This window comes from Fusarium keratoplasticum, chromosome 9 (assembly GCF_025433545.1).
Source record: "Fusarium keratoplasticum isolate Fu6.1 chromosome 9, whole genome shotgun sequence".
NCBI lineage: Eukaryota > Fungi > Ascomycota > Sordariomycetes > Hypocreales > Nectriaceae > Fusarium > Fusarium keratoplasticum.
In genome coordinates this window covers 3,006,930-3,030,932 of record NC_070537.1, presented here as the reverse complement: position 1 = coordinate 3,030,932, position 24,003 = coordinate 3,006,930, and the positions used below count along the sequence as shown (strand labels likewise).

The 24,003-nt window shown below is 51.3% G+C and overlaps 7 protein-coding genes across 7 annotated transcripts; 4 read left to right on the top strand and 3 right to left on the bottom strand.

Moving 5' to 3' along the window:
- Window positions 1-248: 248 nt before the first annotated feature.
- Window positions 249-1,862, bottom strand: NCS57_01185200 (Zn(2)-C6 fungal-type domain-containing protein; the record flags this gene model as incomplete). The annotated part of the gene is made up of 2 exons (XM_053061548.1): window positions 249-1,650; window positions 1,708-1,862. 2 exons carry the CDS (start codon window positions 1,860-1,862, stop codon window positions 249-251), a joined length of 1,557 nt encoding a protein of 518 aa, XP_052909934.1.
- Window positions 1,863-2,877: 1,015 nt separating this feature from the next.
- NCS57_01185100 (MFS domain-containing protein) lies at window positions 2,878-4,632 on the bottom strand (the record flags this gene model as incomplete). Its single annotated transcript, XM_053061547.1, has 4 exons — window positions 2,878-3,186; window positions 3,240-4,093; window positions 4,146-4,471; window positions 4,526-4,632. The coding sequence occupies 4 exons, from the start codon at window positions 4,630-4,632 to the stop codon at window positions 2,878-2,880; spliced, it is 1,596 nt and encodes a 531-aa protein (XP_052909933.1).
- Window positions 4,633-6,446: 1,814 nt separating this feature from the next.
- On the top strand, window positions 6,447-8,504 carry NCS57_01185000 (uncharacterized protein; the record flags this gene model as incomplete). The annotated part of the gene is made up of 1 exon (XM_053061546.1): window positions 6,447-8,504. One exon carries the CDS (start codon window positions 6,447-6,449, stop codon window positions 8,502-8,504), a length of 2,058 nt encoding a protein of 685 aa, XP_052909932.1.
- Window positions 8,505-9,070: 566 nt separating this feature from the next.
- Window positions 9,071-10,166, top strand: NCS57_01184900 (uncharacterized protein; the record flags this gene model as incomplete). The annotated part of the gene is made up of 3 exons (XM_053061545.1): window positions 9,071-9,238; window positions 9,290-9,579; window positions 9,632-10,166. The coding sequence occupies 3 exons, from the start codon at window positions 9,071-9,073 to the stop codon at window positions 10,164-10,166; spliced, it is 993 nt and encodes a 330-aa protein (XP_052909931.1).
- A 1,672-nt stretch (window positions 10,167-11,838) lies between these two features.
- Window positions 11,839-13,281, top strand: NCS57_01184800 (Zn(2)-C6 fungal-type domain-containing protein; the record flags this gene model as incomplete). Its single annotated transcript, XM_053061544.1, has 2 exons — window positions 11,839-11,878; window positions 11,933-13,281. The coding sequence occupies exons 1-2, from the start codon at window positions 11,866-11,868 to the stop codon at window positions 13,279-13,281; spliced, it is 1,362 nt and encodes a 453-aa protein (XP_052909930.1). The 5' UTR covers window positions 11,839-11,865.
- Window positions 13,282-13,323: 42 nt separating this feature from the next.
- Window positions 13,324-15,333, bottom strand: NCS57_01184700 (PepX-C domain-containing protein; the record flags this gene model as incomplete). The annotated part of the gene is made up of 1 exon (XM_053061543.1): window positions 13,324-15,333. One exon carries the CDS (start codon window positions 15,331-15,333, stop codon window positions 13,324-13,326), a length of 2,010 nt encoding a protein of 669 aa, XP_052909929.1.
- Window positions 15,334-15,931: 598 nt separating this feature from the next.
- Window positions 15,932-17,697, top strand: NCS57_01184600 (MFS domain-containing protein; the record flags this gene model as incomplete). The annotated part of the gene is made up of 5 exons (XM_053061542.1): window positions 15,932-16,119; window positions 16,197-16,507; window positions 16,576-17,239; window positions 17,299-17,404; window positions 17,458-17,697. 5 exons carry the CDS (start codon window positions 15,932-15,934, stop codon window positions 17,695-17,697), a joined length of 1,509 nt encoding a protein of 502 aa, XP_052909928.1.
- Window positions 17,698-24,003: the final 6,306 nt, after the last annotated feature.

Here is a 24,003-nt window from a genome sequence, read left to right as displayed (position 1 = left end):
TTAATCTATACCGCGTGTGCTCTACCCTTTCCTGAATAATCTCCGCGAGTGCTGCCAGAGACTTGCTGTATGGAGACAGTAACGCAAAAGACTCAGCTGCAAGGGAGAAACAGTGGAAGACCTGTGGGCTCAAAAGTTCCTTCATTCCATCCGTATCAATGGCTTTAATGGCCGCCATAGTGATAATGAAGATGCTGTGGATACTATGCATTAGCTCCTCCTGCCAAGCTCATCTTGAATCATGTACGTTACCTCGCAACCAAAGTCCAAGTATTTATCATGCACGTCTGCATCGATGTTGTAGCAGCCAGGACAAATGACACATAGTCGTCAAAAAACTTGGTGCAGTACGGCAGCATATCCTCATCCACAAAACCCAGTCTGATGATTTGATAAACAGCTGGCCAGGAAATGGAGGCCTTGCAAGCAAAGAACTGGGCTTGCAAGAATTGAGCGCGAGGAACTTCAGCTACCTCGTACAACGCCATGGGCTGCTTGTGAAACACAAGTGACGACGGTAGATACTTGTACCAGCCGTCCAACTGTAGCTCTAGCTCTCTGGCGATGACTGGTGCATATCTGAACTCGCCCTCGGTGGATTTGCTGAGTGATGTTGTGCAGCGCCGCAGCATTCTGCGCATAGCTATTTCGGCTAAGAAGTAAACCGGGGTGGTATCAGAGCTAAACTCAAAGGCCTGTGACGATGGAGACGACATGGCGCTATCCCCGGGGAGGGAGAAGTGCCAGATCCCGTTGGGAGATGGCAGCTGGACTTCTTCCTCGTGTTTCCAGATCCCGCTGTCTGGGAGGTCAAGCTGGACAGACAGCTCGCTTTCTATCAGTAGTATGGCCCAGTAGGCGCGGCGCAAAGCTTCCACCGTCTTCGTGTCACTTCCTTGAGAGTGGATCTTGAGCATGTTCTGTGCTCTGGCTGAGGCCATGAGGATATGATCGTGTGCCTGACATGGCCGGATGAGGTGCATGTAATACACAGCAAAGAAGGTCAAGCACTGCAGGCTCCTGACACTGAAGTCAAGGAGAACTTCGGGAAGCAATTTGGATGCTTCGGCGAAATACTCAGCACCAAGTTGTTGGTCAAGGGCTGATGTGATTGTGTCTGCGGTGGCAAATGACCCGAGAGCCATGACCAACATAGCCAGACAAGTGTCTGAATGCGATGGACTCTGTCCGTTGATGCACTGATGAAATGATTCTTGAAAATCGGAGGAGAGTACTGGTAGCCAGACGTGTATCCTTTCAGAAAAGGCGTGGAGGGTAGAGTATATGCTCTCTGGGGGCAGCAAAAACACCCTCGTAGGAACAACAGTCTGGTCTCGCCTTGATAAAAAGCTGGAAGATCGCTCCATGTTACTCAACCAGACGCCCAAATCCGGATCGAGGCCAAGGAGGATCATCATGCCTCTCCGCTGAAGAACCATGATGGGGAATTCGGACTCGTCTGGCTCATACTTGACCTCATGGTCACTCAAAGCTCGCGGAGAAGTTTGGAATGATGCATGCAGTGAAGCAGTTCTGCTGGCTGCAGGGAGAGACCATGAGCGAGCATCGTTGCCCCGCCGCTGGTCCGACACGAGGAGGCCCATGATATCCTCCAGCCGTTCGCGCATGCCAGCAATGTCAAGCTCCAGTCTGAATGTGACGAGTGAGTCCTTCAGAACTTTTGTGCTTAGTGATGAAATTCCTCACCTTGATGGTGGCGGCTGGGGAGCAGCCTGATAGACGCAGCGACTACCCTGGAGCTGACAGAAGCCGCACTTGGGTCGTTGGCCGTCGCATTTCGTTCTTCGTCCTCGACAAACATCGCAAGCAATGTTGAGCTTCTTTCTCTGGTACTCCCCCATCGCTATAGTGTGGATATTCCGAGCGGCTCCGGCTTGGTGTTCTGAGTCTTGTCAACGTTCTAGGTATAAATATGTCATTTCGAGTCCGGGGAACGCGAAGGATGTCACTCCACTCACGCGTCAACCCCGCAATCACTCGTCCCGATTCAGGAGGGCATGACTCTGTTGACCCCGTTGAACACCTGTCTCTGCCCAGGAAGCGTCCAATGTAAGGAGTCTCGAGCCAGTTGACGAGGAGAGTTGGTCGCTTCGCTCAAGGGATCTGCGGCCACTTGGTTCCTTCTAGCGGCACGCTAGAATACTTCCTGCTTCTTCTAGAAGCCCTAAATGAGCCAGGGCCCCCTGCAGGCTGAAGTGCTGAGGCGGCGGTTTAGCTCTTCAATTGGTGGGCATGGATCCCTGTCCTTGCTCGGACCCATTTTACGGTGCATATCCCGGTGCACGGCCGTAAGCTCTCGGGCCGATAGTTGCACGTTTGAACAGGGGTCTGATCAATCAAGGAGATATGATTTGCACGGGCTTCATTAATCAAGGAGATATGATTTGCACGGGCTTCATTAATGTGGCAGGCTCACGCTGACTTGATTCTGATATTTTAAACTCTTGAGATATGTATATATCTATATAAAGAGTGACTTTCTTTCTGTTTTGCGTTTTGCCAAGGTCTAGATTCAACTGTGTGAAGGCTGATATGCTAGAATTTTGCAGCAACCTTCATATTCGGTTTACGTGTTTAAATATATCTAACCCCTGCCTTTCCATCCATCTAACTATGATCAATTGAATGTAAAATGTTGCTACCCTGAGTAGATCAACTCAGGTAAGCGGTTTTTATCTGGCGTCTATAAAGTATCTTGACACCAATAGTTCCGAAGGTAATCTACTCCCAAGGCAATTATCCAAGTGAAGTTGAGCTTCAGCTACGAGAGCAGTGGTGCTTTTACTATGTGCCCTCAAGCAGCCTCACTAAATTGGCCATGCTCAACATTTTCGTGTCCCAACCCGTGATGATGATCTAGCCCTGTGCCTTCTCGTCGTCCAGGCTAAGAGCCGGTCCATGGCCAGCGGCAACCTCACGCTCTAAAAAGGTGACGGTAGGCTCCCACCCAACGCTCTTCCGAGCGCTGCCGACTTCGTTGTACAGCTCGTCGACTTCTTCCAAGGTAAGCCCCTTGGTTTCATAGATAAAGAAGTACACAAAGGCAACGCAGATGAAACAGGCGCCGAACCAAATGAAAAAGATCTTGGATTGGAGGTTTGCATTGCCTGGCCCATAATTGACGAGGTAAGGCGTTGCAAATGCGAGAGCCCAGTTGAGGAGCCACTACATGAGTTAGTCATAAGTTCGTCTGTGGAGAGTCGGGAAAGATGTCTTACATTGGTTGCGGTTGTGATGGAAAGACTCTTGGCGCGTGTCTGCAGCGGAAAGATCTCACCGGTCACAACCCAAGCGATAGGTCCCCAGGTCGACGCGAAGAAGAAGATATAGATGCAGATAAACGCAATGCCAGCCTTCTGAGCCGCGACGTTGTGCACGATGGTAGTACCGGCACTGTCCTGAGACGTAGTCAAGGTGCCTAGCATGGCGACGATGAATTGCGAGACGCACATGCCTACCGCGCCCCAGAATAGCAGCGGGCGGCGTCCCCACTTATCGATGGCGTAGAGCCCTGGGATCGTTGAGCCCACGTTGACGCACGAGGTGATGACCTGCACTATAAAGGAGTCGTCCATGCCAGAGTTCTTGAAGTACTGCGTGCCGTAGTAGAAGATAAAGTTGACTCCGGTGAACTGCTGCAGGGCCTGAAGACCCATGCCTGTCCACTGCCTCTTGGCGATCGGGCCGCGGAAGCAGTCCAGGTAGCTCGCCTTGCTCACACTCTTTTCGTAGTCGTGGTTTGCTTTGATCTCGTTCAGCTCTTCCAGAACGGCGGGATGGTCTGGAGCGAGTCTCCTCAGCTTCGCCAGGGCCTGGGCGGCCTGTTCGATCTTATCTCGCATGACGAAGTAGCGAGGGGTTTCAGGGAGGACCAACATCCCTCCAATCAGGACGATGGAGAAGGCAAATTGGACGGCAATGGGAATTCGGTATGAGCCAGTATCATCTCGACCTTGAGTTGCGTTGTTGACTACGGCGGCCAGGAGAAGCCCGATGGTTATGGAGAACTGGTACGCACCGACTATGGCGCCTCTGATCCATTTCGGGGCAGTCTCGGATTGATAAAGCGGAACTACATGCTTGTTAGTACAGCGGGTTCTATTGAGATTTGGATAGGAACTTACTTAAAGCTGAGATCAGACCGACGCCATACCCAGCAAAGAACCGACCAGCCAAGAAGAGAGGGATGGAGACAGCCGCAGTCTGAAGAATGACACCAAAGTTGAACACCCACGACGATGCGATAAGCGCCCATCGACGACCAATATAGTCTCCAAGGAACGGGGAGCATAGAGCGCCGAAAAATGTGCCTGCCGAGAGGATGGAGACAATAGCGGATGACTGGGAGGGAGAAACATCAGGCTGGCCGTGAGAGTCGGTGTAACCAGTCGAGAAGAGTTCCTTCCAGTAGTCCATGGCTAAAATGCCGCCAATCGTACCGGTGTCGTATCTGAACTTCGGTCAGTGGACATGTCATGGCCTACAAAGGCGGTTGAGATCATACCCAAAGAGAACGCCACCGAAGGCGACAAAAGCTCCCACGGCGATGGCCGGCCAAGACTTGCCAGCCTCATCTTTGGGCACTGACAGAGCGAGCTTTGAGGCGCCCATTTTGTTGATACGGTGGCTGTTGTAAGCTGTAGAGTGCTTGATAAGTGTTTTGCTTGTTGGGAATGAGGATGCGGGTTGGGTGTTGGATCGCCATGTGTGGTTTGGGAAGATAGATATAGATTTTCGGTCACAAGCTGGACGAGGCAGAAGCTTGAACCTCCTCTCTTTGCTATCATCTACGTTTCAACCGACGTATCATAGTGGGTATTGTTTGATGTGGATGCGTGGAGATGCTGAAGAGGGGAAGTTCGGCCATGCCGATGAGCTAAGGCAGTTGTTGGTTCCTTGTTCCTTCGACGGGATGTAGTTGCTCAGGATCGGTAGATAAGGCCAACCACTTTTGCCAGAGTTGGAAGGTAGGAATGTTAGATGAGACATTGATTGAGAGCTCAAGGGTAGAGAACCCGGTCACAGCGGCGTTGACCAGGCTGTTTTCATGCAGCTAGTTATCAGCTTATTAGGCTGGGGCAGCAGCAATCCCATGATGATTAGGGATAATTGGATGGCTGTCTGAAGCAGAGAGGCTAACCACGTGTAAATCGTTGCATGGAAGCATGCACGGTCAGGTACATGGAAACATGCCATTCCACATTGCTACCATGGATCCGGTTCTTTTGTGTCTCTTGCAAGGGTAGACCATAAAGGGGCCACATTGAAACTCCAAACGAGTCCGTATCTACTTACTGCCTGCTGTTCTATTACTCTTTGCTGAATAATAACAGAAGGAAATAACACTTATCCGACAGGTAAGAGGGAATAGAGTACAGAGACCTTGACTCTACTGTGGCAGTAAGAGCACAAATGGATATGCCTAGTGAGTATTGAGAATTAGATCGCCGTGATCTCAAAGGTTGGCTACAACGCAATGACCAAGGGCTTCGAGCTCTACCCAAGAGGAGTTCGCTTCCAGATCTCATCTTGGCCAATGATTGCCACGACGACAGAGCCTTTACCCTCTCTCCTTTACCCCCCTCTCTTGTCTCCCTACCCTGTGACCAGCACCACTTTCGGAGGCCCAACGGGCGTTTTCCGCAGAGGTGGGCCGCGGACCGGATTTCGTCCTCCGCGAAGTTTGGACGACAGGCCGGCTCCAGCATGACAAATGCAACTCTATGCATGCTAAGATCGTCTAGCGACCTTCTAGAATAACAGAAATTCATACGACTAGAGTTGGAACGGCGAGCTAGCGTCTGCGAGAGGATGCTTTAGGACATGTGGAATCGTTCTCTGAATGTTCTCTGCGCGATGGGTTGTAATGCATGAGGACGAGTTTCAACACCAAGCCTTTTACGTACCTGTCGCACTTGATGACGACATCCTAGGCCAACGTTTGGAGATGAACTGACTCGTAGCAAGGACCGGGGTTGGCTTGCATGCGTCCCCACGATCGCGGAGGAGCCAGAACTGTCCGCGAGCATCCCGGCCCATGAACTAACCGCTAAAGGCAGGCCTCCATTCCCAGACCCTCTTCCCCGCACGCTCTCCCCGCAACCTACCCCCGGTCGACCATACTCTAACTAGACAGCTACAGGAGCTGGAGAGGCATGACGGGCGTTTCTCCACGACCGGCACGAGGAGGGAGACGCATTTGTGACCATGTGCATGGGCTCGGGCACGAGGGTTGAGTCGTTGTGAGGTTAGAGTTAGGTTGGATCGTGAAAGACAGACGGGCGTTTCGTTATTCTCCGGCAAACCCTACATATATCAAGCTGCTGCGCTTTCGCTTTGTGAATAAGGAGCGTCTTATTCTCTCCTCAGTTTGAATAACCTCGCATCGCCACTACCTACTTTTCTTGACCAAGACTGTCTTCAACATGCATTTCCCCCTTCATCCGTTGTCGGCGCAGACGATCGCTCTGCTGGCGCTCTCTGCGTCAACAGCAAACGCGGCCTCTGTCCCAAAACTTCCAAATTGCCGCTCCCACCAGTACCCAGGCCCCCGCAACCCTAGCTTCGAGAAAGGCCTCGAAGGATGGCGTGTTGCGAGCGGTGATGCCTTCGGAAGCAACTCAGTCTCTTCTGAAACCTCCTACTGGGGCGGCCCCTTCGGCCAGACCGGCAAAAGCTTCATCCTGGGCACCGCACAGGGCGGAGAGAAAGCCGTGGGAGAGTTGAAGTCGAGCTCTTTCCGGGCAAGCTCCGTCATGAGCTTCCTCATTGGCGGCGGCTATGATGCTGAGAAGCTTTACGTTGGTCTCGTGAGAGACAAAGACAATAAACTTCTTCTCAAGCAGACAGGCGCCAACGACGAAGCTTTGATCCGTGTCACGTGGGATACCAGCAAGTGGGCAGGACAGCAAGTGCACATTGTCGTGCACGACAGTAGCACTTCCGAATCGTGGGGCCATATCAACGTCGACGACATTCGCGTTGGCTGCGATGCATTGGGAGATGGCAAGGACCTCACATTCAACACTTTTGGCCAGGCAAATCAGCCAGCCGCTCACAGCTCGCCGTCCTGCTCCCTCATGGCAGCAGACCCTATGCGTCCCCAGTTCCACTACACTCAGTACCAGGGTTGGATTAACGATCCGGCCGGGCTCAGCCAGTGGAAGGGCCGCCATCATCTCTTCAGCCAGTTCTACCCTGACGCTCCTTTCTGGGGTCCCATGTACTGGTCGCATGCTGCGAGTGTTGACGCGGTACATTGGCGTGAGCTGCCCATTGCGTTGTCTCCCAGGGACACAGATGACCCCAAGGATACTTCTGGGCGCTTCACGGGAGCAGCAGTCGTCGATAAACTTCATGGAAACAAGCTGCGCCTCATCTTCACCGACTACACGGACACTGCTTTCCACCCTGACGTAGTGCAGGAGGTGGTGTCCACCGCAACCAGCAAGGATGGCATCCGCTTCGAACTCGACTCCAACAATCCTATCATCCCACGCCCTCCTCCAGGCGCACCCAAGTTCTTCCGCGACCCAAAGCCCTTTTACGATCCTACAGACAAAACATGGAAGATGGTCATTGGCTCAAGCAACGATGTCAGTGGCCGAGTCTTGCTGTACAGCTCCAAGGACCTGCTCTCCTGGAGCTACGTTGGCATCTTGTACACAGGTGACGGCAGCACGGGCGACGTCTGGGAGTGTCCAAACTTCTTTCCCCTTGGCGATAAATGGGTTCTCTTCTACGGCGGCAACGCGCTGGGATGGTATGAGACGGGCACGTACAATGGCACCGTCTTCACGAGCGAGAAGCGTGGGCTCATTGATGCTGGTCCTGATAGTTATGCCATGCAGTGGTACAAGGATGAGACGGGGCGTGACTTGGCTATTACTTGGATGGGTAACTGGCCTACTTCCAAATGGCCGAGCCGCATTAATGGATGGGCTGGTTCGCAGTCAGTGACCAGGGAGCTTTTCATCCGTGATGATGGGGGTCTTGGTAGCCGTCCCATTAAGGCGCTCGACAAACTTGCAGCTGGCCCGGCGAAGAATTTTGGACGGCGTAGCGTTGGTGAGACTCCTCTGGTCATCGGCAGCTCCAACACAGCGAGGCTGCAAGTCGCGGTAGACCTCGGCGCTACAACGGCGTCGTCTTTCACTATATCGCTCTTCAAGTCAAAGGCAGAGTCGGTTCTGTTGACTTACACCACGGCTGACCATACTCTGACCCTCGACACAAGTGACGCTGGGTACGGGCAGGCGGGGACTTGGAAGGCCGTCATTGATGCATCGCACAAGGACAAGCTGATTCTGGATATCTTTGTCGACCGATCAAGTCTGGAGATCTTTGCTGGTGATGGAACAGTCATGACTGCTAATGTTTGGCCGCGATACCAGGAGTCCAAGGACATCACGATTGCTGGACGTGATGGGAATGCAGTCTTGGATTCGGTCAAGCTCGCGCCTCTTGGCTCCAGCTGGTGTTAGAGTAGTTGTAGATTCTCAACTAGTGACTGATGATGATGGATCACGCTGTTTCTTTCTCTTTGTTATATAGTTTTCTTGCACTTACGATAAATGTACTGCTCTTGCGTGGCTAATTATGGGGTTACATTGTGTTCTTTAAACTTCAGCCACTGAACGTGTAAAGACTAAAGGCTTCACCACAGTGACAATGTGAGAAATTCCGCATATTGTGCATGAATGACCCCATCTCCTTGGATGGACGGAATTCAAGCGCGATACTCCTCCTCGCCCATGCACAGACCCAACCTCTAAGCGATGACCTACTTTAGCATCAGTAAAGCAGGGTTGACCGTGACGACCTGCCTGGTCGACAAGGAACAGTGCTGGGATGCTGCAGCGTTAGGGCCAACGCCATAATCTGGGGTGGTGTGGAGGGAATGGGGTCAAGCGTGACGCTAATATGGATAGCACCGAGTGCGATGCGGGGAAGTCTGTCCTCATAAATGGGCCGTCGGATTATCCTGTCTTCGTCATCCGCCCTCCATTTCCTTCAACTCTCACCTAACTCCCCTTCTTGAGGTGGCAGTATGGCAGAACCGACATCAACTCCCGGATCCAAGCCGACAGGCACGGCGCACCTAACCATCGAGGCGTGGTCACAGGGGTTCTTAATTGGATCTCTGCTCATCATGGCCAGTATTACCCTGGCAAACATGCGATCGGGGGTATTACTGCATAAACTCATTCTAGTCGAGGTAAATCGCCACTCGAATACAAAGTCAAGCAGCGGCTTATAATAACTTCAGCTCGTCCTAGCGGCACCGAATGGCTTCTTTACCTTCTTTAACCCCCCAATCTGGGGCTGGTATCTCTCTTCGACTGCTGTCCTCCTTATCGCATCCTGGACATTGCATAATGTCATCTCCTGGATGAAGAACAAGCCCTTCTTACAGCCAAGAGGTAGCTTGATATATATCAGCACGATAGTTCTTGTCCAACCGTACTGGGTGCTCGAACTCTATGCGAACTTTACATATTTTAACAACATAAACCACCGTATTTTCGTGTCTAGCAGGCCATTGGAAGCCCTATGCCGGTGAGCCTCCTTAAAGAGTGCTTGAGAATACTGGCTCACAGTTCATGTCTAGTGACCCATGGTGGATCTTCACCACGGCGAACCTCTTCTGGAACATCAAATACCGCTACGAGTTCGGTCTGATCGAGATTATCCGCGTCTCACCCCGTTTCGGCATTTTGCTCTTCAGCATGTGTCTCAGCCTCCTCTTTATCGCTCTAGACCTTCTTGCCGTGACACCAGTTCTGGCGCTCGGCGGCATCAATCCGTTCTGGAAGTTTGCGTCCGTGTTCAAGTGCCTGACCGATACAATCATACTTGACGACTTCAAGACAGCGCTGGATAAGCTTAGTCGCCATAAAATGAATCAGATCTACCAACTCCCCTTTAGCAACTCTGGGGTTGGATTACCTGTTGACTGGGCTGGGATGAACGGGAGAGCAGCTGTTCGAGCATCTTGTCAAGGAAGTGATGATTTGGTGTCAGTTCGGCAGATTGAGAGAGTTCCTGATAATGCATGCTTGGGCGTATCGACTGCGGACGGCGTTCCTTCGCCGCTACCTATTGCATTCATGCGGGGTGATAAGGGCTATACGAAACGGGAGTGAAGACGGCAGCTCTTATACTGGTTAAATATTTAAATACTATTAAATACTCGAACAGCATCGCAATAACCAGTCTCCTATGGGGGTGACAGCAACGACAGAAACACCAATATCGATAACATGATAGTGCAAGTCCCTGGAACCCGAGATCTCTTGGGTGAATACTTTATTTTCCACGGCTCAGACATCTCTGAATAATTCTTGCTGCGTACAAACACTCTTCGTCTTGTAGAGTTGGGACAATAATCCGTAGTGAACATGGCGCGCCATCGATCGCCTCCGGGGTGTCTTACACACGTTAGCAAGTGGATATTGATAGATGTAGAATCTCAACAGTCCTAGGAATTGAGAATGAACTCGAAGGGTAAAGGAGTCACTTACAGTCAGGAACAAATGGAGCTGTTGCGGCCTGGGGCTCGGGATCTTTGTTTCGGCAGACCTTGCCAAAGGGAATAACCGCTGCGGGATGCTGGCAAGAACGTCAGGTCATACTCATCGTACAAGGCACATACACAAAAATAACTTACATCCAAAACACTCCACATCACGGTGTACACTGGGATCCCATAGGTATTATGAGGTACAGCCGTGCTCAATGCACCAGGCGCGAGAACCACATCCAGCTGGTTTTCCAGCCATATCTGCTTTCAGGCTTCAGCATACACACCGCGCGCGATGTTGAGCGCATGGAATTGTTCCGCAATTCTTCACTCGGCGATACGGGTAGGCCACCTCGGGAAAATGGATGCATCGAGCTTGCCACGGAAGTAACCAAAGGTTCGCCAAGCCCCTTTGAGAGGTCTTTGGTGCCAGAAGCACTCAGGCCAGAGAACTGATAACCAATCCTAGCACCAAGGCCGGGACTTCACTCATGGCTGGCAGGTAAGTCAACAACATTGCGTCCTGCGTCGCGCAAAATGGAAGTTGCTTCGGTGAGAGCCCCCCGTACAGGAGGGTGCAGAGGATAGTCGGGGTCTTCAGCCATAACACCAATGGTTAGTATCCGGCCAGTTCTGGAATCAAGGCTCCGCCAGGGGATATTTAGAACTGTGGCGTCGTATTTCCACGGCACACATCTGGAGACCGTTTCCATGAGGAGGTGCAAGTCATTAAGTGAATTAACCAAGGGGCTAACAACTGGCATCACACTAGAGAGCCAAGGCACTGGAAAGGGGAAGTGTGTCTGTCCCGCGAAGGGAATACGGTTTGCAGTAGATTTAAAGGCGTAAACACCGCAGCAAAGGGCAGGTATGCGGATAGAGCCGGCCAAGTTATTTCCTACGCTAAGTAGTAACCCTTAGAAAGATATAAGAGCCTTTTCCTCTTTATTTAGAGCTAATAGTAATAACAGAGGTATTATAAGGATTTAATATCTTAAGTAAGATAATGTTATAAAATAATATATAGTTAAACTAATATATACTTATTATTATAAATAGGCTCTTAAAAACATAGGTTAATAGTAAATTAAAGCATAGCCTTAAGGTTAATCCTTTTATAAGCCTTAATATTAATGTCTCTCTTCTACTCGGGAGCCCAGATGAGATGGGAGACAGGGATAACGCCCCTTAGTGACCTTACTAGTATCTCCCTCACGTGATCTCTAGTTCGTGCACTACTGAGCTAACGTCTGTCTTAATTCTTTCTCTCCACCTTTCCTTTTCATCTATGTTATCCACTACCAAAATTCCTCTTTCCAAGCATGCCAAGTCCAGGTACAGAGTTAAATTAATTTACCTCCATGTGACTAGGTAATTAACTGAGCCTAGATTGTCGAACATGCCGTCTACGACGGATCCGTTGTGATCGTACAGAGCCGCATTGTAAGAAATGCCAGAAGAAGGGGCATTCTTGCCCGGGATACGGCATCCAGTTCCGTTTCGCCAAAGGGATTGCAAGTCGTGGCCGCTTCAAGGGCGCTGCTTCACCGAGCGAGACGAAATCTCAAGCAAGTCAATCATCTCCAAAGAGTGAACCCGAGAGCGAGGCATCACATGCACCCCATTTCGACGACATCCCAGAGTCGACGCTGAACCATCTTATCAACTACTATTCCACCAACCTCGCCCCCATCAACGTCTGGGTCAACACGGTGCAGAACGAGTACACGCGCCTCGTCATCCCGCTCGCCAAGACGCAGCCATCCCTGCGGTTCGCCATCCTCGGCATCGCCGCGGCGCACCAGGCTGGCGCCTCACCCGAGTTCTCCCAGTCAGCGTGCCGCACGGCCATGGAACTCATCACGGAGCGAGTGCGAAGGCTGGCGGCCATGGACCTGCAGGAAACCCGGTCCTACATTGAAAATGACGACGGCAGCCACGAGGCTATCCTCGCTGCCACCCTCATCCTGTCCAACCACTCGCTACTGGGTTCTGATCTGCCGCTTGCTCTCTTTCATATCGAAGCCGCGAGGGTTCTGATCAAGACACTTACATCCGAAGCCATGTCCAAGAGGGCCGTGTTCATGTTTCTCACGAACCAAGTAGCGGCCCTCGACGTGCTAGCATGCGCCACTCTTTTCAACCCTACCCACATCAAGGACCCTGTTCTCCCAGAGCTTGGGCGTGGGCCTGTCATCTTTGGCCACTACCTCCACATCATTCACAGTATTACCATGTCCTCTATGCAGCTAGAGGATGACCCTCCATCCATTGCATCACTCGAAGAGAGGTTTGAGCTTGCCCGAGGCTCAACACTGATGGCCATAGGGCGTCTTGAAGCCCTACCCGATGGGCCACACCGGCACGACGCCATCCGCCTTGTGCAGGCTTTCCACCATGCGGGCTTGCTCTACGCCTGCAAGCGTCTCAATATCCACGAGGACGAGAACTACCACTCCACCAAGCTGTTCAGAGTATTCGAGCAATTCGAGGACATCAACCTTAGTCTGGCAAACCTTTCGTGGCCCGTCTTCATGGCAGGGATATGTAGCTGCGGCAACCCTGAGCGTATTCGTATCATCAATGGCCTGTGCAAGACGCTGGTGGACAGTTCCCCTTTTCAGTACTACGCAAATATCCCCACGTTTCTCGAGGAGTTGTGGGCCAGGGATGATGGAGACTGGACGGCGCTGGCGAAGGAGTGGGAGAACCAGGGGATGCCCGTATTAGCAGTATAATCGTGGGTGCTATTTGACAAGGCAATGGGTACTTTCCTCTATCTACATGTGGTCACGAGGGATCTTGTAAGAGTGTTCCCGCTCAAAGATCTTGTCCTTGTTCTCCCACGCTTCCATCCGCGTGTTGATCAGCCAGTCCGTCTTGGTGGCCGTCATTTTAGTCCAACCATCGATAGCCAGACTCAAATCCTCGCGGCCAAACTCTTGACGAAAGTTCTGGTCAGCCTGTGCCGACAGGGGGTCATCTGGCCGGACACTGCAGGTGACTTTGGTAAAGCCCCCAAAGCGCCATCCATTCTCTTCATTCTCAAACAGTCCCTCGTCAGCGTCAAAGCTAATGGTGACCTCATCTGTCTCCAAGTTCTTGGCGATGCTGTTCTTGTTCCCAGGAGGGCGCAGTGTCTTGGCCTTGAGTGGCGGGCTGCACACAGGAGGTTCGAAAGCCGCCAAACGGTCATCCTCCGGACAAGATGGCCGGGTTGGAAGTTCCAGAGTGCTGGCAGCACAATCAACCGTCAGAGTTGCAGCTTCGGGCGAGGGCCATACGGTCGGGAAATATGACGACGATAGCGCGAGACGGAGAACGCTTCCGACGCCTACGCGTTGGCCGCACTCGTTCAACTTGACGGCTACGTCGTAGAACTGGCCTGGCTCGAGAGGCTTCAGGTCTACATGACCCTCACGGTGGGTGAGATTCAAAACTCCGTAGGTGAGCCTTGTCGCTGAACCGTCCGGCAGCACCTCGGAGACGACGGCTGCGATGAAGGCGTTTGGCTTGTCGCTAGCGATGCGAAGACGAACCATGATGGGACCAAGGAACTCCAGAGGCTGGGTAAGCGGCTCAGTGTCAAACACCTGGGAGCCAGCAGCCTCGTCACGCTGGTCACCAGGCAAGTCCGAGTCGAAACCGTAGGGAACCCATCTCCCAGCGGCGAACCCAACAGTCTGAGGCGAGCAGAACGAGATGTGCTGCTTACTGATCAAGGCACCATCAAGCAGCTGTCCTGGCGCAAGACTCAAGACCTTGGTTGAGCCCCTCCCGCTAGGCCAACTCGTCTCAGCAACCCATCGTCCAGGCCGATGGGTATAGAATCTCTGCGGCGGCGTCGTGTCCTCCAGATAGCACCGCAACATGGGCTCATCCATGATGCCCGTCTCCTTGCCCTTGAGCCACTTATCCCACCAACGCAGCATCTCCTGCAGGAAGCCAATCTGCGGCCTGGGCACTGCAAAGTTGGGGTACTTGTGCGCCCAGGGCCCAACTAGGCCCTTCTTGGGACACTCGAGGTGCTCTAGCATGCGGAAGATGGAGTTGGAATAGGGGTCGTGCCAACCGCCGACGAGGTAGACGGGGCACTGGACGGCGCTGTAGTCCTGGCAGATGGACGCATGTTCCCAGAACTCGTCGCGTCTCTGATGCTGGTGCCACCCCTCAATATAAGGCGAGCCCGTCTCCAGGCGTTCCATCCACATGTCACGCCACTTGTCGCCGACGAGGGCTGGATCGGGCGGCGTGGGCGCAATGGAGAACATGGTGGCTCCCCAGAGGAAGTTGTCGACAAGCTGACAGCCGCCCATGTAGTGGACGTCATTGTCGTAGCGGTCATCAGTAGAGCAGAGCGAGATGACCGCCTTGAGCTCCTTGGGACGTCGAGCGGCGACTTGAAGCCCGTTGAAGCCTCCCCAGGAGATCCCCATCATGCCGATAGACCCAGTGCACCACGCTTGAGACGCGATCCACTGCAGAATCTCCAGGGCGTCATCCTGCTCCTGCTTGAGATACTCGCCGAGTAGGACGCCTTCCGAGTCTCCTGAGCCTCGCATGTCGACGCGGACGCAGGCATACCCATGGGCGGCGACGTAGGGATGATTGAGGGCGTCCCGAAAGGAGGTGCCATCTCGTTTTCGGTAGGGCAAGTACTCGAGGATTGCTGGAACATGGCTGGCCTCTGCATTCTTGGGCATCCAGATCAGGGCCGAGAGGACAGTGCCGTCCGAGAGGACGATTTTTTCATCCTCTAGGACGCGTATTGGGAGTTGAGAAGTCGACATTTTGGCCTGTGAGCGCCCAGCATTGGATCAAGACGAAGATGATTTCTTGAGTTTTGTGAAGCTAGCTAGCACAGGTGAGAGAACAATTACAAACTGGCCAGCTCATCAAATCCCCCCTGGATCAAGCGATCCCGACAACGTCATAGTAACACCAATGAGGCATATTCTTACCCCATGGCTTTACCCCTCAAAGATAGGAAGAAGGAATATAAGCCGGTGATCCGGAAAGATAAACGAGATAGGCAAAATGACTCAGACATTGGTGTTTTGCTAGTTTCTCTATTTATTGCCTGTATGCGGAATAGCCTTAAACTCTTTCAATTTCTTTCCCCTTTGGGCAAGCCGACGGATCCAAGCCCCCTCCGCTCCTCCTTGATAACTATCGAGTCATTTCATAATTAGAATCGTAGCGAGGAGCTAATGATCCCTGTACTCCGCGTTGTTCACAGAGTATGAAAATGGGGCCGCTTCTCGCTTCGATTCTGTTTTGAGCCCGTTCTCATCTCAACCCAGCTCTCTCTTGTCCAGTCAATCAATTGAGGGAAAAGCAAGAGAAGAAGAAACCTCTCCTCTCCTTTGACCAGTGCATGCATGCAAAATGTCGTCGATTGACAACAAAAAGTCCCCTGGGGACATCAACACCATCACTGTCGTCCGTGGCGCGGAGGCTGAGATGACCACCGTCAAAAGCCACGATGTCGGTCACACGACCGAATCCACCTTTAGCAGAGTCTCAGTCTGGCTCATGCTCATCTTCATGTCCATCGCTACAGCCTCAGATGGCTAGTAAGTTTCCATGTCCTCTCATATCATCCCTCTCCCTGCGATTGATCGAATCAAGATTTGACATGATGTGCATCAAGTAACGCCGCTGTGATTGGCAACATCTCTCTACTCTTTGACGTCCTGTACCCGGGTGCCTTGACCTCAACCATGTACTCTCGCCTATCAAACGCTTTCCTGATTGGCATGATCCTCGGCATGGTCGCCTTTGGCTACATCGCCGACCAGTTTGGCCGCAAGACTGGGGCTGTCATGACAACTATTATCCTGACCGTCGGTGTGATAATCAGTGCAGCCGCAAGCGGCAAAACGGAGACGGGCATGCTGTGGATGCTGGTCGTCGGACGAGGCATCGCCGGAGTTGGTGCCGGCGGCGAGTACCCAGTCACAGGTGAGCCAGACATCTACCACCCTCCTGTCCCCTTTTCTCCAAGACCTCTCTGACACATTCCTGTGCAGGCGCTGGTGCCATGGAGGCCACAGATGAATCAAGTGGATTCCGCAAGCGTCGAGGCTTCGTCTTCGCCATTATGAGCGAGGTCGCAGCCTCGCTGGGCTATTGCTTCGGAGCCCTCGTGCCCCTTATCCTCCTCCTGTGCGTCAATCAGCGCGAGAACCGATACGAACTTGTCTGGCGGTTGGCCTTTGGCCTTGGCATGGTCCCTCCCCTGGTTATCTTCTGGTTCCGTCTCAGGATTGCCGTGTCAACCGCCTTCCGCAAGTCCGCCCTTCGGAAGCAGAAGCAGCCATACTTGCTTATGGTCAAGAAGTATTGGCGTCGACTCCTCGCCGCCGGATGGACTTGGTTCATCTACAACTGGATCTCCATTCCATTCGGTGTCTTCAGCTCAACTGTCGTGTCCAGAGCGAATGCGTCCGAGTCCATGATCAAGACCCTCGGCTGGGGTGTCATAATCAATAGCTTCTATCTCCCTGGCCCGTTCCTTGGTGGATGGCTGGCCGACAAGATCGGCAGGAGACAGACCATGACTCTGGGATTTGTTCTCCAGGCTGTGCTCGGATTTATTCTTGGAGGAGCCTATGACAAGATTCAGTCCATCTTTCCCCTGTTCGTCGTCATGTACGGCATCTTCCTTACTCTAGGAGAAGTTGGCCCTGGAAGGTGAGTCTGGGAATGACGTCCGATTTTGGAAACAAGTCGACATGCTCATGGATTGCTAGCACCATTGCTCTCATCTCGGCTGAGCCATTCCCAACCTCAATTCGTGGCCAGTGCAACGGTCTGATCTCAGCCTTTGCTAAAGTCGGTGCCACCGCCGGCACAGAGGTGAGCAGAGATATGCGTCCCCGTATCCCTCGTCGCAGCTAACAGCCTCCCAGGTCTTTGCCGCCATTCTTACCAACTACAAACACAGAGAGGAGAGAGGAAACCAGACTGTCTTCATGATCGGCTCGGCGTTTGCTCTCCTTGGCGCAGTCCTCGCCTGGTTCCTGCTCGAAGACGTTAGCCTTAACCTAGATGATGAAGACGAGGAGTGGAAGCGCTACCTCGCCGCTCACGGTTGGGAGGGGACTTGGGGAGACAATGAGACGCAGGACCCGCGTAGGGCGGTGCAGTAGTTAACTAAAAAGTATTAAATATTATTTAATTACTTTATGCTACTTAAAGTAGGGATTAAAGTATCTTAATTATTATGCAGATAGAGCTAGCTAAGTTATTTCTTATGCTAAGTAATAACTCTTAGAAAGATATAAGAGCTATTTCTTTTCTACTAAAGCCACTAATAATAAGAGAGATTTAATAAGGATTTAATATCTTATTAAACAGATTATTTTTAAATTATTTAAAAGATTTAAAGTACTTTATTAAGGAATATAAAATAATAAGCTTAGATATATTATTATAATCTATAAGATATTTATTTTATAATATAAAATTATCTTAGTATTAAAAAGGATTTAACGTATATGCATAGCAAGTGTCTCAGTCAAGCAAGTGTCTCAAAAATCTTAACCTTTTTTATAAAAATCGCAATAAAAATATAATAAACTATTTAATTAATTAAAATTACTCGCTATACTCTTCCCCAGATGTCTCAATCACTACCTGACAGGTCCTTGCATTATGGCCGGGCTTACCGCAGACACCACAACGCCGAATACCCGGTCGCGCCGACCTCCCTTGACCACCACTCCGCGACGATTCGGCCACTACCTGCGCATCAGCATCCATTTGATCAATTGCCTGCCTTCCTTCCTCTACTATCATAACCCCTCTCTTCTACAGCCGTGTTCTTTTTGCCCTCCGGCGCCGACTAAGTATCTCATTTGCCTCCCGAAGGTCTTTGTTCTCAGCAGCTAGTAAGGCAACCCGATGCATAACTGCCTTTGTCCCCTTCTCAAGAGACCTCAGGGCTTCAAGGATTGACTCTAGGGAGCTACTTTGATGCCTCCTAATTCGTCTTTCCAGGTATTCAGACTAAGATTGGGCCTCAAGCACAGTCTTTGGGGTCCTTGACGCCCAAGAGGTCAATTGATCAGATGCCTCCTCAACCGGCGTTGGCGTCCGTAGCTGCACATCAAGCTTCGAGACCACACTTTCTGGGTCAAGGGGAATAAGGCCAGCTCCTTTGAAAGCCCCCCTAATATTTTTTTCCGTCATAGTAGCCTCGTGTGCTGCGTGGAAGGCCGGAAAGAACTCGGTCTTTGAAACGTGGGTAATAGAGCATCTGATCAAATGCTCTATTTCTCGACCATAAGCCTTCTTTAGCACGCTAAAGCACCCAACATCAAGGGGCTGGAGTAGATGAGACGAATGAGGTGGCATACAAAGCCGGATGATCTTCTTTTCCTCACAATATCTCTCAAAGTCGATGGACTGGTGACTTTCGTGGCCATCGAGGATCAAGAGACGATAGGAACCAATTGATCGATTGGTTGTGCACCGGTCAAAGTGCTTAAGCCACTCGAGACCGGTCTCATTATCGGTCCAGCCATTTTGGGTCGTTGCAATCGCCCAATCGCCCGGGAGGTTACTATCTTGGTACCAATTGGCGAGGTGATATTGGCCCGCACCGATGATAAATGGCTGGATCGCCCAGCCTTCCGCATTGATCGCTTAAATGACCGTAATCCATTCCCGGTTTCCAGGCTGCACTAATTTTGGCTTTGAACGCCTTTCTGAGCCCGTGACGACCATTCCGCTTGCAATCATGCCCATAAGGAAGCCAGTCTCGTCAAAGTTATAGATATCATCTGATCGGATGCCGTACTTCGCGATTGTGTTCGCCACAAGCCGAAACCAATCGCGGATAATGGTTGGATCTTCGCACTTAGCTCTCTGGTAGTCGTATTTCCGAAAAACGCGTCTTAAGCTCTGGGTGTCGCCTGACGAAGTTATGAGCCCAACGCGTGCCAACTGGTGATGCGTCGCGGTCGGCAAGCAATTGATCAGCCATTTCTTTGACACCACGAAGCCGGGGGGGAAATCCTCGCGAATCTAGGTCGAGAATAAAGTGAATAAGGATCTGTTCCTCTAGATTAGATAGCCGACGTGATTTCTGGATCGTATCGCGTCGAGATTGGATGCCCTTCTGCCGGCGGCCAAGGGTCTTCCAAGAGACTGTATAGATACTAGCGGCGCGTCGAAGACTTAATCTAGGGTTATTTTGAAGGGCCTGAAGCGCAAGAAGCATTCTAGCCTCGTAATTAGTTTGTGACATGCTAGGCAGTGAGGAATCAATTGATCAAATGAAGATAATGTAGGTTAAGGGATTTTTGAGACACTTGCTTGACTGAGACACTTGCTATGCATATACGTTATATTAATATCATATTAATAATAAGTAATAAATATTTAATATATTTTATATATCTACCTATAATATAATACCTCTTAGTATAAAAAATATCATTTTTTACTATTAGCGGTATAGAATAAAATAGGTTTATATAAGGTATTTTGTTTTTTACCTTGAGACTGATCGGTAGACTATGTAAAGGGCTAATAACCCTACCTGTCTCTCAGCTGCTGGTCCAGCCACCTCGTTCTCGCGATACCCTCGCTGAAAAAGATGTCGGTCAAACAGAAAGTCTATTTGCAATGTTCAACGTCAGCGCCCGGTTACTATAACCAATATGGACCTACCAGCTGTTGGGCCAAAGCGGCCCTCTTGCACAAAGCAACAGGGACCTCTTCAGCAGACACCTTTTTAGCGTGGATATGTTTCAAGATGTTCGTGGCACTGAGATGCTGGGTAATGGTGAGTTCTTTCTCACTCAAGAGCCCCGACTGTCGAGCAGGATCCAGTTCAACCTTATTGGCCCTGTGAACCTATCGGGGCGGAAAGTTGTGAGTGGCGCATTTTGTGCCTTTGAAGGGCAATAGCTCCACCTGATAACTATCACTTCCCACTTTTCCCCGTCACCTCCTCCATTTGTTCCCATGACAATTGCTCTTATACGACCTGATTGATTCACCACCGACTCGGTTACGCCCAGGTAATTTTCTTCGGATATATTAAGCGCCTCGATCCCTGTCCTGTATCCTAGTCTAAAGTCGCCACTTGACGCTAGTTGTTGTCCTCATGGGAAGCTGCTTCAATTGTCGTCGGCGTAAGAAGAAGTGCGATGAAGGGCTTGTTCACATCCTTCTTCCACCTTCTTATGATATTAATCAAGACCGGTAGGCGACCTCTCTGTCTGACGCGCAGGAAACTTGGCCCAGTTTGTCCAGGGTACCAGAAACCGCTGCGTTGGGTGGAGGGGATTGCGTCACGACGTTTTCCCGCAGGGCTGCCGTCAGATCAGATTAACAATCAGATATATCAATCAAATCAATCAATTCAAATCAGATATGGAATTTCATCAGATCAATCAATTCAGATACAAGCGTCTATACATCTGATATATCTGATATCCCTTGCACAGAGAGCGGTTACCCTAGAACTGCCGGATCATCTATATGCTCCGACTCCGGAGAGTAAGGCTCTCTCCGAAAAGCAACGGTGTTACAGGGGTCAGCCGAGCTGATTGGTCCTGGACCCCTGCTTGCCTGGGTCCTGGCCGGAGGCAAATCTGAAGGAAGGTTCCCCCTTTTTTCCTACTCTCGCTCTATCACGGTATAGCCTTAGCCAGATGAACATACACCACCCTTGGATCGTCAGAAACCTATCTTGGCTATTTAATTTTGAAGCTATCTAGACCTTCTGCTAATCATAGTCCAAAATGTCCGAGACCGCTTTAAAAGGCAGCCTTGCTGGCAGCGCGTCGTCATCGCCACCACCCGCATTTCCTCGTCTCGGATCCCGGCCTAAGAGCATCGCCAAGCAGTATGATGCCGCTTTGGCTTTAGCCTCGACTACCGATTCTTCCGTTGACGACCTTTACAAGATTACTTGGGGCCAACGACGTTTCGTTATTGCAAGCCTCTTAGATAGGAGGAAGAGCAGGGGCCGGCGAAGCTGGATCGGAAACCATGGCTGGTTCCTAGCAGAATTGAGGAGAGACAATACATCTAGCGGGGGATATCTGGTGTTGCCGGCTCTGTGATGATAAGGGCACACCGCGATTTTTTCAATGCTCAGTCGACATCTTCGGCACAAGCCCATCTTTACAAGTTGGCGGTCCTTCCCTTTTTTCTGGGTATTACTAACAGTTTCAGAGCTCACAGGATCACCGAGACCTTCGAACCGGGCTCATCTGACGATTCGTCGGTCCTCGATCTTCAAAAGAAGCGCATCCAAGAAACGGCCAGCTCCTTCTTCCTTCATTCTTCCCCGAGCGAAGATGGCGCGGATCAGAGAGCTCTCAGTTGGCTATATTGTTGATTCTAATCTCCCCTTTACTACCTTCGAGAGTACCTACCTACAAGAGCTATTCCGTCAGCTAGACCCTGATCTTTATACCCAGGTGCCCTGGGGTCGAACTGCAGCTAAGAAAGACCTAGAGGATATACTCTCTTTAAAGAAAGCGGCCGTCAAGGAGGAACTCGACAAGGCTATTACCCAGGTACATATCAGCTTCGATCTCTGGACCTCTCCAAACAGACTAGCTTTCATTTCGATCTTTGGTCACTATATTGACCAGAGCAACTTATACCAAAGCCGGCTGCTGGCTTTCAGGAGGCAGATCGGGTCTCACGCCGGCGAGAATATCGCCTACACTATAAGGAATGTCGTCCGTGATTGGGGGGATCGATTCGAAGCTTGGGGTCTCGATCTGTGATAATGCGACCAGCAACGATGTTTGCTTGCGAAGCCTCTACACAACTCTCGATGCCTCGATGACTCGAGCGGATACGGAGGCACGAAGGATGCGATGTTTCGGGCATATTCTAAACCTTGTTGCCCAAGCTTTCCTCTATGGCGATGATGCAGCTTCTTTCGAACTTCAATCTGAGGCTTATGGCATGCTGGAGCGGGTTGAAGAAGACCTCGAACACTGGCGAGCTAAGGGTCCAGTTGGGAAGCTTCATAATATCGTCAGGTTCATCCGAGCCTCTCCGCAACGCACCGAAGCATTCAAAGCACATGCCAAGGAGCAGGAGGAGGCGGACATATACAAGCTTGCAGAAGAATCAACGGCCGAGCTTGAAGTCATACAGAACAACGCTACGAGATGGAATTCGACCTATATGATGATCGAACGCGCCTTGATCAAGCAGTCTGAGCTCAATAGCTTCATTCAAGAGCTAGGGCTGGAAGCAGACGCCTCAAGAAGGGTTCCTACAGCTGACATCCTGACCTCTGATGACTGGAAGGTCCTCAGGGAGGTTAGTCATATCTTGGAGCCGATCTATAATATGACGATGAGAACACAGGGATGGGGGTACAAGAGGGGGGGGTCACGGCCGGCTCTGGGAGGTCATGACAGGGATGGAGTTTATTCTGGAACATCTCGAAGACTGGAGGGTTCTCTACGAGGATGAAACTGCTCATCTAGCTGCGGAAGTAAGACATATGATCCAGGGAGAGGAGCCCGAACCAGCTACGGGTGTGAAATCAATATCTGCGCGACCATCAGCAGTCGGACAAACCCGAGAGCGACCCTCACGCCAGCAACGACTACCATCACGACTTCAGGGGTATGAGATCACGCCGTTACGCCGCCGCCGCGAAACAGCTCTTCCGGCCCATCAACTTGCCAGCCCACAGTTTAATGAAGATGCCCTCCCTGCACATTCTCGAGAGGACTACCTACAGGGCGATGCTCGTTCCATGAGCAATATTGCTAGTATGGAGGGCCAAGAGCGTGCAAGTATTAGGGCAAGCATCAATAATGCTTGGATTAAGCTTAACGAGTACTACACTCTCCTCGGGCGATCGCCTCTGTTTGCGGCCTCTGTTGTTCTAAATCCGGACCTTGGCCTCCGGTGGCTTGAGACTAACTGGACCTCCCCGGAGCAGCTACAATGGCTTCGGGATGCAAAGGATGGCATCAAAGGCTACTTTGAGCGTTGGTACTCAAACGACGATGATGCCTCTGAGGAGAGTATTTTCGCCACGCCCTCGTTAACGCCCCGACCTGAGCAAAGTAGGTTTGAGCAGTGGGTAAAAAGCCGGCAGCCTAAGCTCTCAGCAACAGGCAGTGAGCTTGAACGATACTACAGGCTTGAGCCGGAGCAGGTGAATGACCCTATTCAGTGGTGGATTGATCATAGGAACGCTTTCCCGCGTTTAAGCAGATTTGCATTGGACGTCCTTGCTATTCCGGCCATGGCAACTGACTGTGAGAGAGCATTCAGTCTTGCGAAGCTTACAGTCACCTCACAGCGGCATTCCCTGCTTGGATCGAGCATTGAGTCGGTCCAATTACTGAAGAACTGGATCAGGGGAGGGCGTGTTACTCTAGGGGGCCTATGCTTGAGCAACAAGGCCAGTTAGAACCTAGGGCAGGATCCTGAGGATGGGGATAGCTTCACGTGAG